The 12,961-nt window shown below is 36.3% G+C and overlaps 1 protein-coding gene across 6 annotated transcripts in view; it reads left to right on the plus strand.

Annotated features, from left to right (window-relative positions):
* Positions 1 to 12,961, plus strand: part of UBN2 (ubinuclein 2) — an 86,714-nt gene that overhangs the window by 45,406 nt on the left and 28,347 nt on the right. For all 6 annotated transcript variants that reach the window (XR_011504827.1, XM_070514445.1, XM_014859260.3 and 3 more), the window contains 4 exons: positions 562 to 705; positions 1,455 to 1,505; positions 5,547 to 5,589; positions 9,330 to 10,880. Coding sequence is in view for 5 of the 6 variants with exons in the window: in XM_070514445.1 (XP_070370546.1) it covers positions 562 to 705; positions 1,455 to 1,505; positions 5,547 to 5,589; positions 9,330 to 10,880 (1,789 nt within the window). In the remaining variant the exon portion in view is untranslated. The remainder of the gene's footprint in view (positions 1 to 561; positions 706 to 1,454; positions 1,506 to 5,546; positions 5,590 to 9,329; positions 10,881 to 12,961) is intronic.

Consider the following 12,961-nt stretch of genomic DNA (forward strand, 5'->3'; position numbering starts at 1 on the left):
CAGACGTGGCACCACTCATGAAACCATGCTGGGGCAGTGTCCCACATGCCACAACTAGAGGGACCTACAACTATGTACTGGGGCATTTGGGGAGAAAAAGCAGGAAAAAAAAATAGAAGATTGAATTGGTCCTAATATCTTTAGAATGCTTTCACTTTCATTTTCATGTAATACTTTATATAAGCTAATCTTCTGATTATTGAGTATGTCATACTGGTTTCAGAAGGTGAAGTACTCACTTGTGTAATCAGTCATCTTTCTTACCAGTATTTCTGTAGCTCAAGTAGAGGGTTTAGTTGTAGGACTGTCCCTTTCAATCTTTGGTGCCTAGATTAAAGGTGTCAAAGGAAATTGTTTCATCTTGGGGATTTGGCTATAGTGCAATGAGTGATGGATGTTAGAAATTGCTTATCTTCATGTCACCTTCTGAATTCTTCAGATAATATCCTTTATTATTGCTGTCAGATTTATGTGTTTTTTAAAAAAAATCTGTTTCAAGCTTAATTTTCTACAATTTTGCAGTCAGATTTATATATAAACATATATTTTTAATCTGTTTAGAACTTTGTTATGTAACCTTGTTGAGATCAAATTGGGATGCTATGAGTTAGAGCCAAATAAAAGCCAGTCTGCTGAGGATTATCTTAAATCCTTTATGGAGACAGAGGTGAAACCATTGTGGCCTAAGGGCTGGATGCAGGCAAGGTAAGAAATATAACATCCCAGATTTTGTTTTACTTTCTTATTATTTCTGTTATTAAAGATACATATATACACACACACATATATGACGTTGATTTTGCCAAGAACTTGATGTGTTTAACATTCTGTACAGTTGTCTCAGATGATCTCTGCTTTTGAAAACTTCAAGCACTTAAAAGACAAAACAGTTAGTCACCTGGACATAGAGATATACATAAAGGTGATTTGTTTTTACACACCACTTTTTCTTGTTTGCACCTGAATTTCTAGTAGAGGAGAAGGGAGGAGGGAAGATGGTTATGAACTTTGGGAGGGGAACTTCGTATGGGTATCTTGAAGATAAGGACCTGAATACAAGCTTTAGAGTGTACAAAAAGAGACACAACCTTAAGTTCTATTGAAAATAGTTAATGTAGAATGGTATCTCAAAAACTAAGAGTAGTCCAGTTTTAAAGTTTAAAGAGTTAAGTAAAGAATGTTAAAATTAATAGACTTGGCTATCTCAACCTGTCATCTTAAAGTGTTGCATCTTAAATCAACAGAAAACATCTGTTGATTTGTTAAAAGATTTAAATAGAGATGGTATAAAACTCTCCATAAAAATCAATATTGAATTTATTGTACCATTATAACTTTTGCTTGGTAAATAAGCAAGTAATAGCCTATTGAAAATCAAATGATTAAAATGATAAAGTAATTATCATGTTTTTGTCTACTATAAAAAAATAATTGTGTCCTTTTGATTTTTCCAGAATGCTTTTTAAAGAAAGCCGGAGTGTACATAATCATCTTACTTCTGCTCCGTGAGTAAATGCAGACTCCAGACTTCTTCATTTATTCTTATTCACATTATGCGCTTTAGTAAATGAAGGTAACATTTATTAAATGCCAGGTAAAATAGGACTTAAACGTACATTTAGACAATCTCCATTTTACAGTGGCCTTTTTAAAAAAAATCATTTGTACTGTTGACCTTGTAGAACTCAGAACACATTTCTCTATTAAATAGTTCTCAGGGTAGTCTCCACACACCTGACTCCATAAAGTAACATGTATTGGCCTGAGAGCTGGTAATACGGAGCCATCTAATCAGGAAGGCTCTGGTGGTTTCCTTTGTTCCTGGGCCTCCTGCTCTCCAGTTCTTTTGTTCTTTTTCTTCCCCTCTTAGTGACCATCTACATGGGAAACCTATAGCCTTGTGCTTTCCAAGACAGTTCTGTATGCATACCTACCCTGTCTGGCCTTGCAGAGTGTTTTATTCCACAAAATTAACCAAGTCTTCATGTCCTTCCTTCTGTTCAAAACTGGCTATTTCCTTAGTGATGTGATTACTACAGAAAGGTCTCTTATCCTCCTGATAGGCAGTAGTAAAAAGGCAAGTTTTTTCTGTGGTTACATTTTTGGGTGAATACTGGTTAAACGCAACAAAAATTTTATTTTTGCCTGCAACTTAGGGCTATTTTTCTGTAGCCTAGAAGTGTAATATTAAGGGTTAATAAAATATAAAACTAGCAAGTCACCAAGAGTTTACTGAGCACTCTAATTCAGCCTTCTGCCTGGAGGTCTGGGTAGCATTAGAAAAGTCCCCGTCTCCTTCTGTGCAGTTCTGATAGGTGAGGTCTTACAGCTCTTAGGAAGGATGCTGTGTTACTTCACCATCAGCAATGTATTGAGTTGCTTGTGGTTTTCAGGTCTTGCTATTCTCTTTTTTTGAGTCTAGGTTTCGGGTAGTTTGATTTCATCTATTATAGGTTTACTCGAGTTATCCCAGGGCGCAGGGAGTAGAGAGACAGATATATTTATTTATGTATTTATGTACTTATTTATTTATTTATATGCATTTGTGTCAGTAATATTTCTGGCCTTTAATTTCTCTATAGTTCTAAAATTACATGTGTGTTACAATTCAGGTATAAGTAATTCATTCCTTTAATTCTAAAGCAAGTGTTTACATAGATCCTCTCCCTCAATTTATTAGTAGCTTCATAATTATAGCAAACTTTGTTTTGTTTTGTTTTGTACCAGAAATTAGGACTCTATGGGATAGGTGCGTCTGGAAGTCTTTTGCCCTAGTGGTCTTTATAAAAAAAAACATTGAAAATTGCTGTTGTCCTACTGAAGTTGTAGATTGGCAGTTTTAATCAATATATTTGTTAATCTAATTGATGACATTTTAACTTATTGAAGTAGAAATATTCATACAATGTGTATTTTAGCTTGTCAATCTTTAATTATTCAGCAAACATTTGAGTACTTTCTCCTTCTATGGAACTCATAAGATTTTTTTTAACCTTCAAATTTTCACACTGGTTCTCAAAGCTTCTAAGTTTCCACAGTATTTTTTCTTGCCTTTTTGTCTGTCATTTTTTATTTGATTTTTTTTTTCCTGAGGAAGATTAGCCCTGAACTAACATCTGTTGTCCGTCTTCCACTTTTTTTCTTTTTGCTTGAGGAAGATTAACCCTGAGCTAACATCTGTGCCAGTCTTCCTCCGCCTTATATGTGGGTCACTGCCACAGCATGGCTGATGAGTGGTCTAGGTCCATGCCTGGGATCTGAAACCCGGCAACCCGGGCCACCGAAGTGGAGCATGCTGAACTTAACCACTATGCCATGGGGCTGGCCCCGTGACTTTTTATATTAAAAATAATTTTCTTTAAAGCTTGATCTTTTTGCTTTGTCTTTTAGTATTTCATTTACAGTTTCTTGGCATGATTTAATTTCAGCTTAAAGTTTCTTGAAGCTCTGTTTTGCTATAAATATTTATAAATTCTTACCAGTTCCTTGAAGTGAGTCTCCTTAGGCAGTTTGTTAGCCTATTATGAATATTTACATTTAATTTTTTTTAAAACTTTATCATAATCTGCATTTTATATTTTACTAATGGTTTGACCTTTCTTCTAGTTAATTGAAATTGGGGAAAATGTTGCTGTGTATTCACATATAAACTGAGCATTTGTATATGGTCCCTTCCTTCAGAGAGCTTTCCAAATAGCAGAAGAAATTATTTGCCCACATCATTACAAGGTGATGTGGTATAACTTCCTGATGGGTGTCCTAACTGGTACTGAAATGGCCTCCTTTTTTTTTTTTTTCCATTTCTTTTTTTATTGAGTTAATGATAGGTTACACAATCTTGTGTGATTTCAGTTGTACATTAATGTTTGTTATTCGTGTTGTAGGTGCACCACTTCACCCTTTGTGCCCACCCCCCACCCCACCTTTCCCCTGGTAGCCACTAATCTGTTCTCTTTGTCCACATTTTTAAATTCCTCATATGAGTGGAGTCATACAGAGATTATCCTTCTCTAACTGGCTTATTTCACTTAACATAATTCCCTCAAGGTCCATCCATGTTGTTGCAAATGGGACGATTTTGTTCTGTTTTGCAGCTGAGTAGTATTCCATTGTATATATATATCACAACTTCTTTATCCATTCAACTGTTGATGGGCACTTTGGTTGCTTCCATGTCTTGGCTATTGTAAATAATGCTGCAGTGAACATTGGGGTGCATAGGACTTTTGGAATTGCTGACTTCAAGCTCTTTGGATAGATACCCAGTAGTGGAAAGGCTGGATCGTATGGTAGTTCTATTTTTAATTTTTTGAGGAATCTCCATACTGTTTTCCATAGTGGCTGCACTAGTTTGCATTCCCACCAGCAGTGTATGAGGGTTCCATTCTCTCCACAACCTCTCCAACATTTGTTACTATTAGTTTTAGATATTTTTGTCATTCTAATGGGTGTAAGGTGATATCTTAGTGTAGTTTTGATTTGCATTTCCCTGATGATCAGCGATGATGAGCATCTTTTCATGTGCCTATTGGCCATCCGTATATCTTCTTTGGAGAAATGTCTGTTCATGTCTCCAGCCCATTTTTTGATTGGGTTGTTTGATTTTTTTGTTGTTGAGTTGTGAGAGTTCTTTATATATTATGGATATTAAGCCTTTGTCAGATATATGACTTGCAAATATTTTTTCCCAGTTAGTGGGTTGTTTTTTTGTTTCAATCCTGTTTTCATTTGCCTTGAAGAAGCTCTTTAGTCTGATGAAGTCCCATTTGTTTATTCTTTCTATTGTTTCTCTTCTCTGAGAAGACATGGTGTCCGAAAATGTCCTTTTAATACTGATGTCAAAGAGTGTACTGCCTACATTTTCTTCTAGAAGCCTTATGGTTTCAGGTCTCACCTTTAGGTCTTTGATCCATTTTGAGTTTATTTTGGTGAATGGTGAAAAAGAATGGTCAGTTTTCATTCTTTTACATATGGCTTTCCAGTTTTCCCAGCACCATTTGTTGAAAAGACTTTCTTTTCTCCATTGTATGCATTCTGCTCCTTTGTCGAATATAAGCTGTCCATAGATGTGTGGTTTTATTTCTGGGCTTTCAATTCTGTTCCATTGATCTGTGCACCCGTTTTTGTACCAGTATCATGCTGTTCTGATTACTGTAGCTTTGTAGTACGTTTTGAAGTCAGGGATTGTGATGCTTCCCGTTTTGTTCTTTTTTCTCAGGATTGCTTTAGCAATTCTGGGTCTTTTGTTGCCCCATATAAATTTTAGAATTCTTTGTTCTAATTCTGTAAAGAATGTCATTGGGATTCTGATTGGGATAGCGTTGAATCTGTAGATTGCTTTAGGTAGAACGGACATTTTAACTATGTTTATTCTTCCAATCCACGTACATGGAATGTCTTTCCATCTCTTTATGTCGTCATCCAGTTCTCTCAGAAAGGCCTTGTAATTTTCATTATATAGGTCCTTCACTTCCTTAGTTAAATTTACCCCGAGGTATTTTATTCTTTTTGTTTGAAATGACCTCCTTTTTAATCTTTTGTCTTAGGGCAAAGAAAAAGGTGATTCCTGCACCTAAACCCAAAGTGAAGGTAAGTATTGAACCAAATCTTTAATTAGACACAATTGGTGAATGTTGAAATGCATTCTTAGGGTGAAAAGGATTTATGGTATTTAGCATAGATCGATAGGTACCATACTCTTAAGATGGGTATTTTCAGACTTTGTAAAAATCCAGAACCATTGTTTTTGGGAGAATGGATGATTGTGTAGCAGTGGGAAGTTTGCATACATCAATTAAATTGTAAGGCTTCACTTAATACTACTTAGAAATGCTAATGTAGATAAAATATAACAAATATCCTTTAAAAGCATAGCTATGATTGCAGATATGTAAAAGAAATTCCTAAGGCCCAAAACAAAGAAGCTGCTAGAATGTTAATCTGTCACTGAAACTTTGGTTTCCCTTAGGGGCATTTTACTGATTTCCATCTATCACTTTATGGTTTATTTTTAAGTTTCTTCTCAGAGTGTAGCTGATAGGGTTTTCTTGGGCTTATATAGGTTGGGGATTGGAATGAAACTCTGCATAAACCTGGGACCCTCAAAGGATAACATCTTTAATAAAAGAAAAGACCAGGAAAGAAGTCCACATACCAGCAGAAAGATTCAGACACTTAAGTGTCTTGGCCTGGGTTCTGGGTGAGGGGACGAAAGTCCTCCCTGAGAAGTTTCTCTGGTTTATTTATACTACCTGCGCCATTTGGGGAACCCTCAAGCTGAGAAAATAACTTAAAGTGATTAGATAAATTAGTATTAAGCGAGGGCAACTGGCAAATCAGATTCTTCTGGAATAAGGCTCCTCATCCTAGCCACATATATTCCATATCAAACATGAGTTTACAATATAAAAATACAGAATACGTGAGGAAATAAGTTACTGTGAGTGAGAGTCAGCAGAACCAACCAGCAGAATTAGATCCCTAAGAAGGGCAGTGATAAATTTATTGAGTTTAGAATATAATTTAACTTAAATTTTTTCAATATTTAAAGAAATAGAAGATGGGTTAAAAAATAGTCTATGGAAATACACAAAGCAGGAGCTGGCCCTGTGGCCAAGTGGTTAAGTTCGTGCGCTCAGCTTCAGTGGCCCAGGGTTTCACTGGTTTGGATCCTGGGCGTGGACGTGGCACCATTCATCAGGCCATATTGAGCTGGTGTCCCACATGCCACAACTAGAAGGACCCACAACTAAAATACACAACTGTGTACCAGGGGGCTTTGGGGAGAAAAAGGAAAAATAAAAAATCTTAAGAAAATACGCAAAGCAGAGTTGCAGAAGAACCAAGTATAACCTCTAGAATTGAAAACTATAATGATTTGAAATTAAAATTGTAATGAAAGCCCACACCCTTTAGGTTTTAGCCTCTCCTCATAGCTTGCATCTCTTTGAATAGTTGAATTTCTTTGCTTGTAAGATTATGGCCAGTAGGTCAGTGTTTGTTACTCTGTAGCCTTCTTACCTTTTGGTGTTAGAGGCTCTTTGAATACAGAGTAAATAGTCCTCTTCTATTTTAGTAACCTACTTTGTCTTCTAATCCAAATAATATTGAGCCAATATTTCATTAACTCTGTTGAGTTCATGCTTTGTTTTGACATTTGACTTTATTTTTAAACTTCTAATATCCTCCATAAAGGTTGGTTAAATTTTGATCCATCTATTCAAACATATGATTAATTTATCAGAACTCTAATAATGGATGTGTTAGGATGGTATAGGGGATTTACCTGTTTGTTTCTTTGTGATTAAATTACTTTTTCATTTTTTTCCCCAAATGGGAAAACTATTGCTGATTTGATTTTTTTCATACCCTACTGCCCCTCAAATACCTGTTTGAATCATAAAGGATAATGTAGGGATATGCTTACAGTGGAAAATGCAAACAATACAGAAAAGTAAGAGGGAGAAAAATAAAAGTATCCAGAAATTTCTGCTCACTCAGAGAAAAAAAGCTCTTAACTTTCTGGTACCATCTGCCCTCGCTGTTTCTGGATCCCTGTCCCTACGCTGCTCCTTCCGTCCCTCCGTCCAACTACTCATTCATTCAGATTGAATTAACGTTTTACATAAATGGGATAACCTGCTTTTTCCACTCAAATGTATATCCTGAACAATTTTTTCTGTCATTGTAAATCTACACTGTACTCTCTTGGGTAGATTTAATGTTATTTTTTTAAAGAAAAAGTTATTAATAAAAAAGTTACTTAAAACAGCAATTTTATACTGGTAACACTACCAATATTATTCTGAAACACTCCCCCACCCTCAGTTTCTGTACTTTTTATGATGATGAGTTTTTCACTAATCATTGAACTGGATGGCATGTCAAAGCAAATATTGTCTTATTTACATTACCCATTCATCTTAGCAGACAATTGTGACATTAATGCACTTACACTACAGACTTCTGAGAGGCAGTGAGGTTTTCAGTCAGGGCTTTTAGAATAGAAGCTTAGAAAAATTGCTAAGGAAGTTAGAGTGTAACAGCGTTCTTAACAGCTTATTTACTGTAATACCTTAGAAGGTGATGGTAAAGACCCTTCCTCTCCATTCTGTCCCCACTATGATTAAGGTAAGTGTTGTGGTTGTATAAATCAATATATGATAGAAGACTTTGGGTTTGGGTTTATTTGGGTTTGTTTTCTTCTTTTTAAGAAACTAATTGAAGAAACTTTGAAATGATTTTATGTAATAGTTTTATTTCTTCTTAATCTTAAAAATGAAATGAGTCAAATACTCTATATTTCCCTTTTAAGAGAAACTTAAAAGAAACTCTCTTTTAAGAGTTACTTTTTAGAAAAATTTTATTGAGGTCATAATAGTTTACAACATTGTGAAATTTCAGTTGTACATTATTATTTGTCAGTCACCATATATATGGGCCCCGTTACTCCTTATTCCCACCCCTCAACCCCCTTCCCCTCTGGTAACCACAAATCTGTTCAGAGAGAAAGAGTTACTTTTTAATTCTTTTGCTCTTTGAATAGGTTAAACTCTGCTCTAATTCAGTTATTTCTTCCTTGAATTTTAAGAAAGTTAATTTTTTTTAAAAAACAGGCAATACTCTCTTACGTATTCAGAGTTTTAATTCCTAATACCCTTGTTTTCTTAGCATAGTGCCTTGCTCATAGTCGATACTTAGTAAATATATGTTGAATAAATTACAAATGACTTCTACCATAATGAGTAGAAAACATAATTTAAGTAAGCTTGAATTGAATCGTCTGCCAGCTTGATGTACTAGTTTCTCTATGTACTAGCTATGGGTAGCTTCTGGACAGGGCATACAAAGAGGCAGAAATGCAAAGAAGTGGAAATTGAGGGGTAGTATTCTAGCAAACCATACTACACAAGAGGGCTAGAGTCTTAAGATAAAGGCAGAATTTCTTCTAGGTACAAGGAGAATAAAAAGAGAATAGTCTCTGAACAGATGGATTTAGAATCCAGAGATCTGATACAGGTGTGGGGGGGAGGGGCGTTTCATCAGTAATGTAACTAGTGTATGAATGTGCCCTCATCTTGGTTGTAAGCCTTCATAGAATGGCTTACTAAAAGACATGACAGCTGTGTGCAGTATATCAGATACTTTGGCTTATGACGGTTCAGTCAGGAGCTCTATCCTCTCAAAAACTGTTTTGGTTTTTACAGTCTGTAAAAAAGATTTCCAGCAGAATTTTAATCACCATGAGGATTTTAGTCCTTTAAAAGCTAATACTTCATAATTTTTTATTAATCATTTTATTTTTTTCAATATAATGCTGTTTATGCTAGGAGTGTAGCCCAAAAAAGGACCAGAAAACTCCTGCATCCTTGGTGGCTTCAGTTGGTGGTCCTTCAACAAGTTCTAGCACATCTGCCGTGGCATCCACCAGTTCTGGCTCTACACCAGCCCAGGAGACGATCTGCCTCGATGACTCACTAGATGAAGACCTTTCTTTCCATCCACCTGCACTGGATCTTGTCTCGGAAGCTTTAGCCGTTATCAACAATGGGAACAAGGGGCCTCCAGCTGGCTCACGGTTAAGCATGCCAACTGCAAAACCTCGTCCAGGACTGAGAGAAGAGAAATTAGCAAGTATCATGAGTAAGCTGCCACTGGCTACTCCCAAAAAACTAGATTCTACTCAGACTGCGCATTCATCAAGTCTTATTGCTGGTCACACAGGGCCAGTACCAAAGAAACCCCAGGATTTAACTCATACTGGCATCTCTTCAGGCCTTATTGCTGGTTCTTCAATTCAGAACCCTAAAGTTTCCTTAGAACCTTTACCAGCCAGGCTACTTCAGCAAGGACTGCAGAGGTCAAGCCAGATTCACGCTTCTTCCTCTTCACAGACCCATGTTTCCTCTTCTTCCCAAGCCCAAGTTGCTGCCTCCTCTCATGCTCTGGGAACATCAGAGGCCCAAGATGCTTCTTCATTAACACAAGTAACAAAGGTGCACCAGCATTCAGCTGTCCAACAAAACTATGTGTCTCCATTACAAGCAACCATTAGTAAATCACAGACCAACCCAGTGGTGAAATTAAGTAATAATCCACAACTTTCCTGTTCATCCCCACTTATTAAGACTTCAGATAAGCCACTTATGTACCGCCTTCCCTTATCTACTCCCTCATCTGGAAATGGTTCTCAAGGGTCCCACCCCCTGGTTTCAAGGACAGTACCTAGCACCACTACCTCCAGTAACTATTTAGCCAAGGCTATGGTGTCACAAATCTCCACGCAGGGTTTCAAATCTCCCTTCTCAATGGCTGCATCCCCAAAACTTGCCGCATCTCCAAAACCTGCCACATCTCCTAAACCCTTGCCCTCACCTAAGCCTTCTGCCTCACCCAAGCCCTCTCTCTCAGCTAAGCCTTCAGTATCAACTAAACTTATTTCTAAATCCAACCCAACTCCCAAGCCTACTGTATCCCCAAGTTCTTCCAGTCCAAATGCACTAGTAGCCCAGAGTAGCCACTCCAGCAGTAACAACCCAGTCCATAAACAGCCCAGTGGAATAAACATCAGCAGACAGTCTCCCACCTTGAATTTATTGCCCTCTAATCGCACTTCAGGCCTTCCATCTACAAAAAATCTTCAGGCCCCTTCAAAGCTAACAAACTCATCATCCACTGGAACTGTTGGGAAGAATAGCTTGAGTGGAATTGCAATGAATGTACCTGCCAGCAGAGGTAGCAACCTTAACTCAAGCGGAGCTAATAGGACTAGTCTATCTGGGGGAACAGGAAGTGGAATACAGGGTGCTACTAAACCGTTGTCTACTCCACATAGACCATCCTCTGCCTCAGGGTCTTCAGTGGTAACAGCCAGTGTGCAGGTATGTATGTTAATATACACTCATGTGATCAAATGTGAGATTGTGTAATCTTTCTTGTGAGTCAATTTAATAACCTTGTTATAATATATAAATTGTTTATAATAGTTTATTGTAGCTTATGGCCAAGGAATGTTCCTGATGTTGACATCACAATGATGGGGACACTTGGGGATGAGGTTTTTGTTGAGGTGTGGATTTTTTTTCTCAGTAACTATCACATGCTTACTTTCAGAATTTTTGAAAAGCACAACGAAAATGCATGTTTAAAACCATATCTTCAAAGTTCAGAAAAAAGCAGTAACTTATGAATTTAACATACCTTCACTTGTTCCCTTCTCCCCACCCTAGTCCCCTTTCTTCTGCCAACTTTCTTATTTTTTTATTTAATAAAATGTATGTATTCAGATTATTTTTTCTTTTAACCATTTGTCTTTTCAAATACAATTTTTATTTTGCATGAATTTTGCAGCTATTCATGTGTAATTCTCTATGTCTAATTAGTGTCAGTAATCCTTTTATACCATGATTTCCCCATTCATGAGTTTTTAATTTAAATTTATCTCTCAGTTAGCAGGAGTACTTCACTCAGGGAATCTTTTCAAGAAGGCTAACATGAGAGCTCTTTTACCGTAGCTCTTGCGTGCTTGATCATTTCTGTGCTGTCACACTTGAGTAGGTATGGACTTCTCGGGTCGCTAACTGTCTCTCTCCAGATTTTGCTCCGCTGACCCTTGCTTAGTATTCAGGATTATAGAAAAGTCTGAGGCCATTCTGATTTTTTGTGCCCTTATAAGTAATGTGTTTTCTCTGCCTAAATGCTAGTAAGATTTTCTCTTTTTCTTTGTAATTTAAGTGTTACTAGATTATGGCTCGGTTTATCTAGTTTTCATTAATTTTGTGCCTAGAACATGGCAACATATTTCAATCTCAGACCTGGCTGTTTTTTCAGGTCAAGAATATTTTATTCTAAATATTATGTCTCTTATTTCTGATTCATTTGTCTTAGGTTTTTGAGAACTCTTTATTACTCATATATTTCAGCTCTCTGCCTTTCATATCATCATCTCTGTTATTGTTTTCATCCTTCTGCCACTTTGTGTTCTGAGATTTGTATTTCTCAGATTTATCCTTCACATTACTGATTTGGTTTCTTAAGCATTTGCACCCCGCCCCCCCCCCCCCCCGAAAAGTAATACATGTTCAGTGTAGGCAAATCTAGAAAAAAGACAATTAAACATCACCCATCATCCCACCACTGTTCATTTTTTCCTGGTACTTTTAAAAACTCTTTTCAAAAAGAAAGTGTGTTTTATATAATATTCTGTTTCATAACTAGCTTTTTAAAAAATATAACATTTTATGATTTGTTAATTTTTAAATATTCTTTGAAAACATGACTTTTATTGATTTATGGAATTGTGTTGTCTCAGAAAGTGCTCTTTGTGCTGCCTCCTGTTTATGTGGATCAGGAGCATCTAATGAGAGAATTTTCCCCTCGGTGTTTGTAGAGGTTCTCTACTGTTCAGTCCAAGCTGAGTGTTGGTATTTAGTATATGCTTAAAATCCAAATCATCATTCTGCCATTACTGTAGAGTTAGGAGTGAATTTATTCCAAAATTCTAATATAGAACAAAATTCAGTTAACTGATACTGCATTAATTGAAATCTAAGATTAACTGATGTTTTATCTATATAATTTTGCTTTTATCAGAAATAAGAAAATAAGAAACAAGCTGATTAGGGATTGTATATTAAAACTTAAGTTATAACTAAGATGTGGGAGTTCACCCACGCTCCTCTTTGTATTATCTTTATTGAAATGTTGGACTGTTTTTGAAATACATCTTTAGTTTGATCAAAGGAGTATGTGAGAAGATTATGACAGAAATGGCAGTTCCTTGCCCCATATTCTCCTTGCTAGTATCAACTACTTTTTAACTCTCTTAGCTTTTTCTCTATTTTAAAATAATGAGTGAATGGAAGACTCTTAGTTATCCATTTTAGTGTTATCTTTTGACTTCTCATGATAAATAAGGCTTTTAGCTTTTTTTTGCCTTTCTCAGTCTCCTGAAAGAATAAAA

The sequence above is a fragment of the Equus asinus genome, chromosome 1 (assembly GCF_041296235.1).
Source record: "Equus asinus isolate D_3611 breed Donkey chromosome 1, EquAss-T2T_v2, whole genome shotgun sequence".
NCBI classification, from domain to species: Eukaryota; Metazoa; Chordata; class Mammalia; order Perissodactyla; family Equidae; genus Equus; species Equus asinus.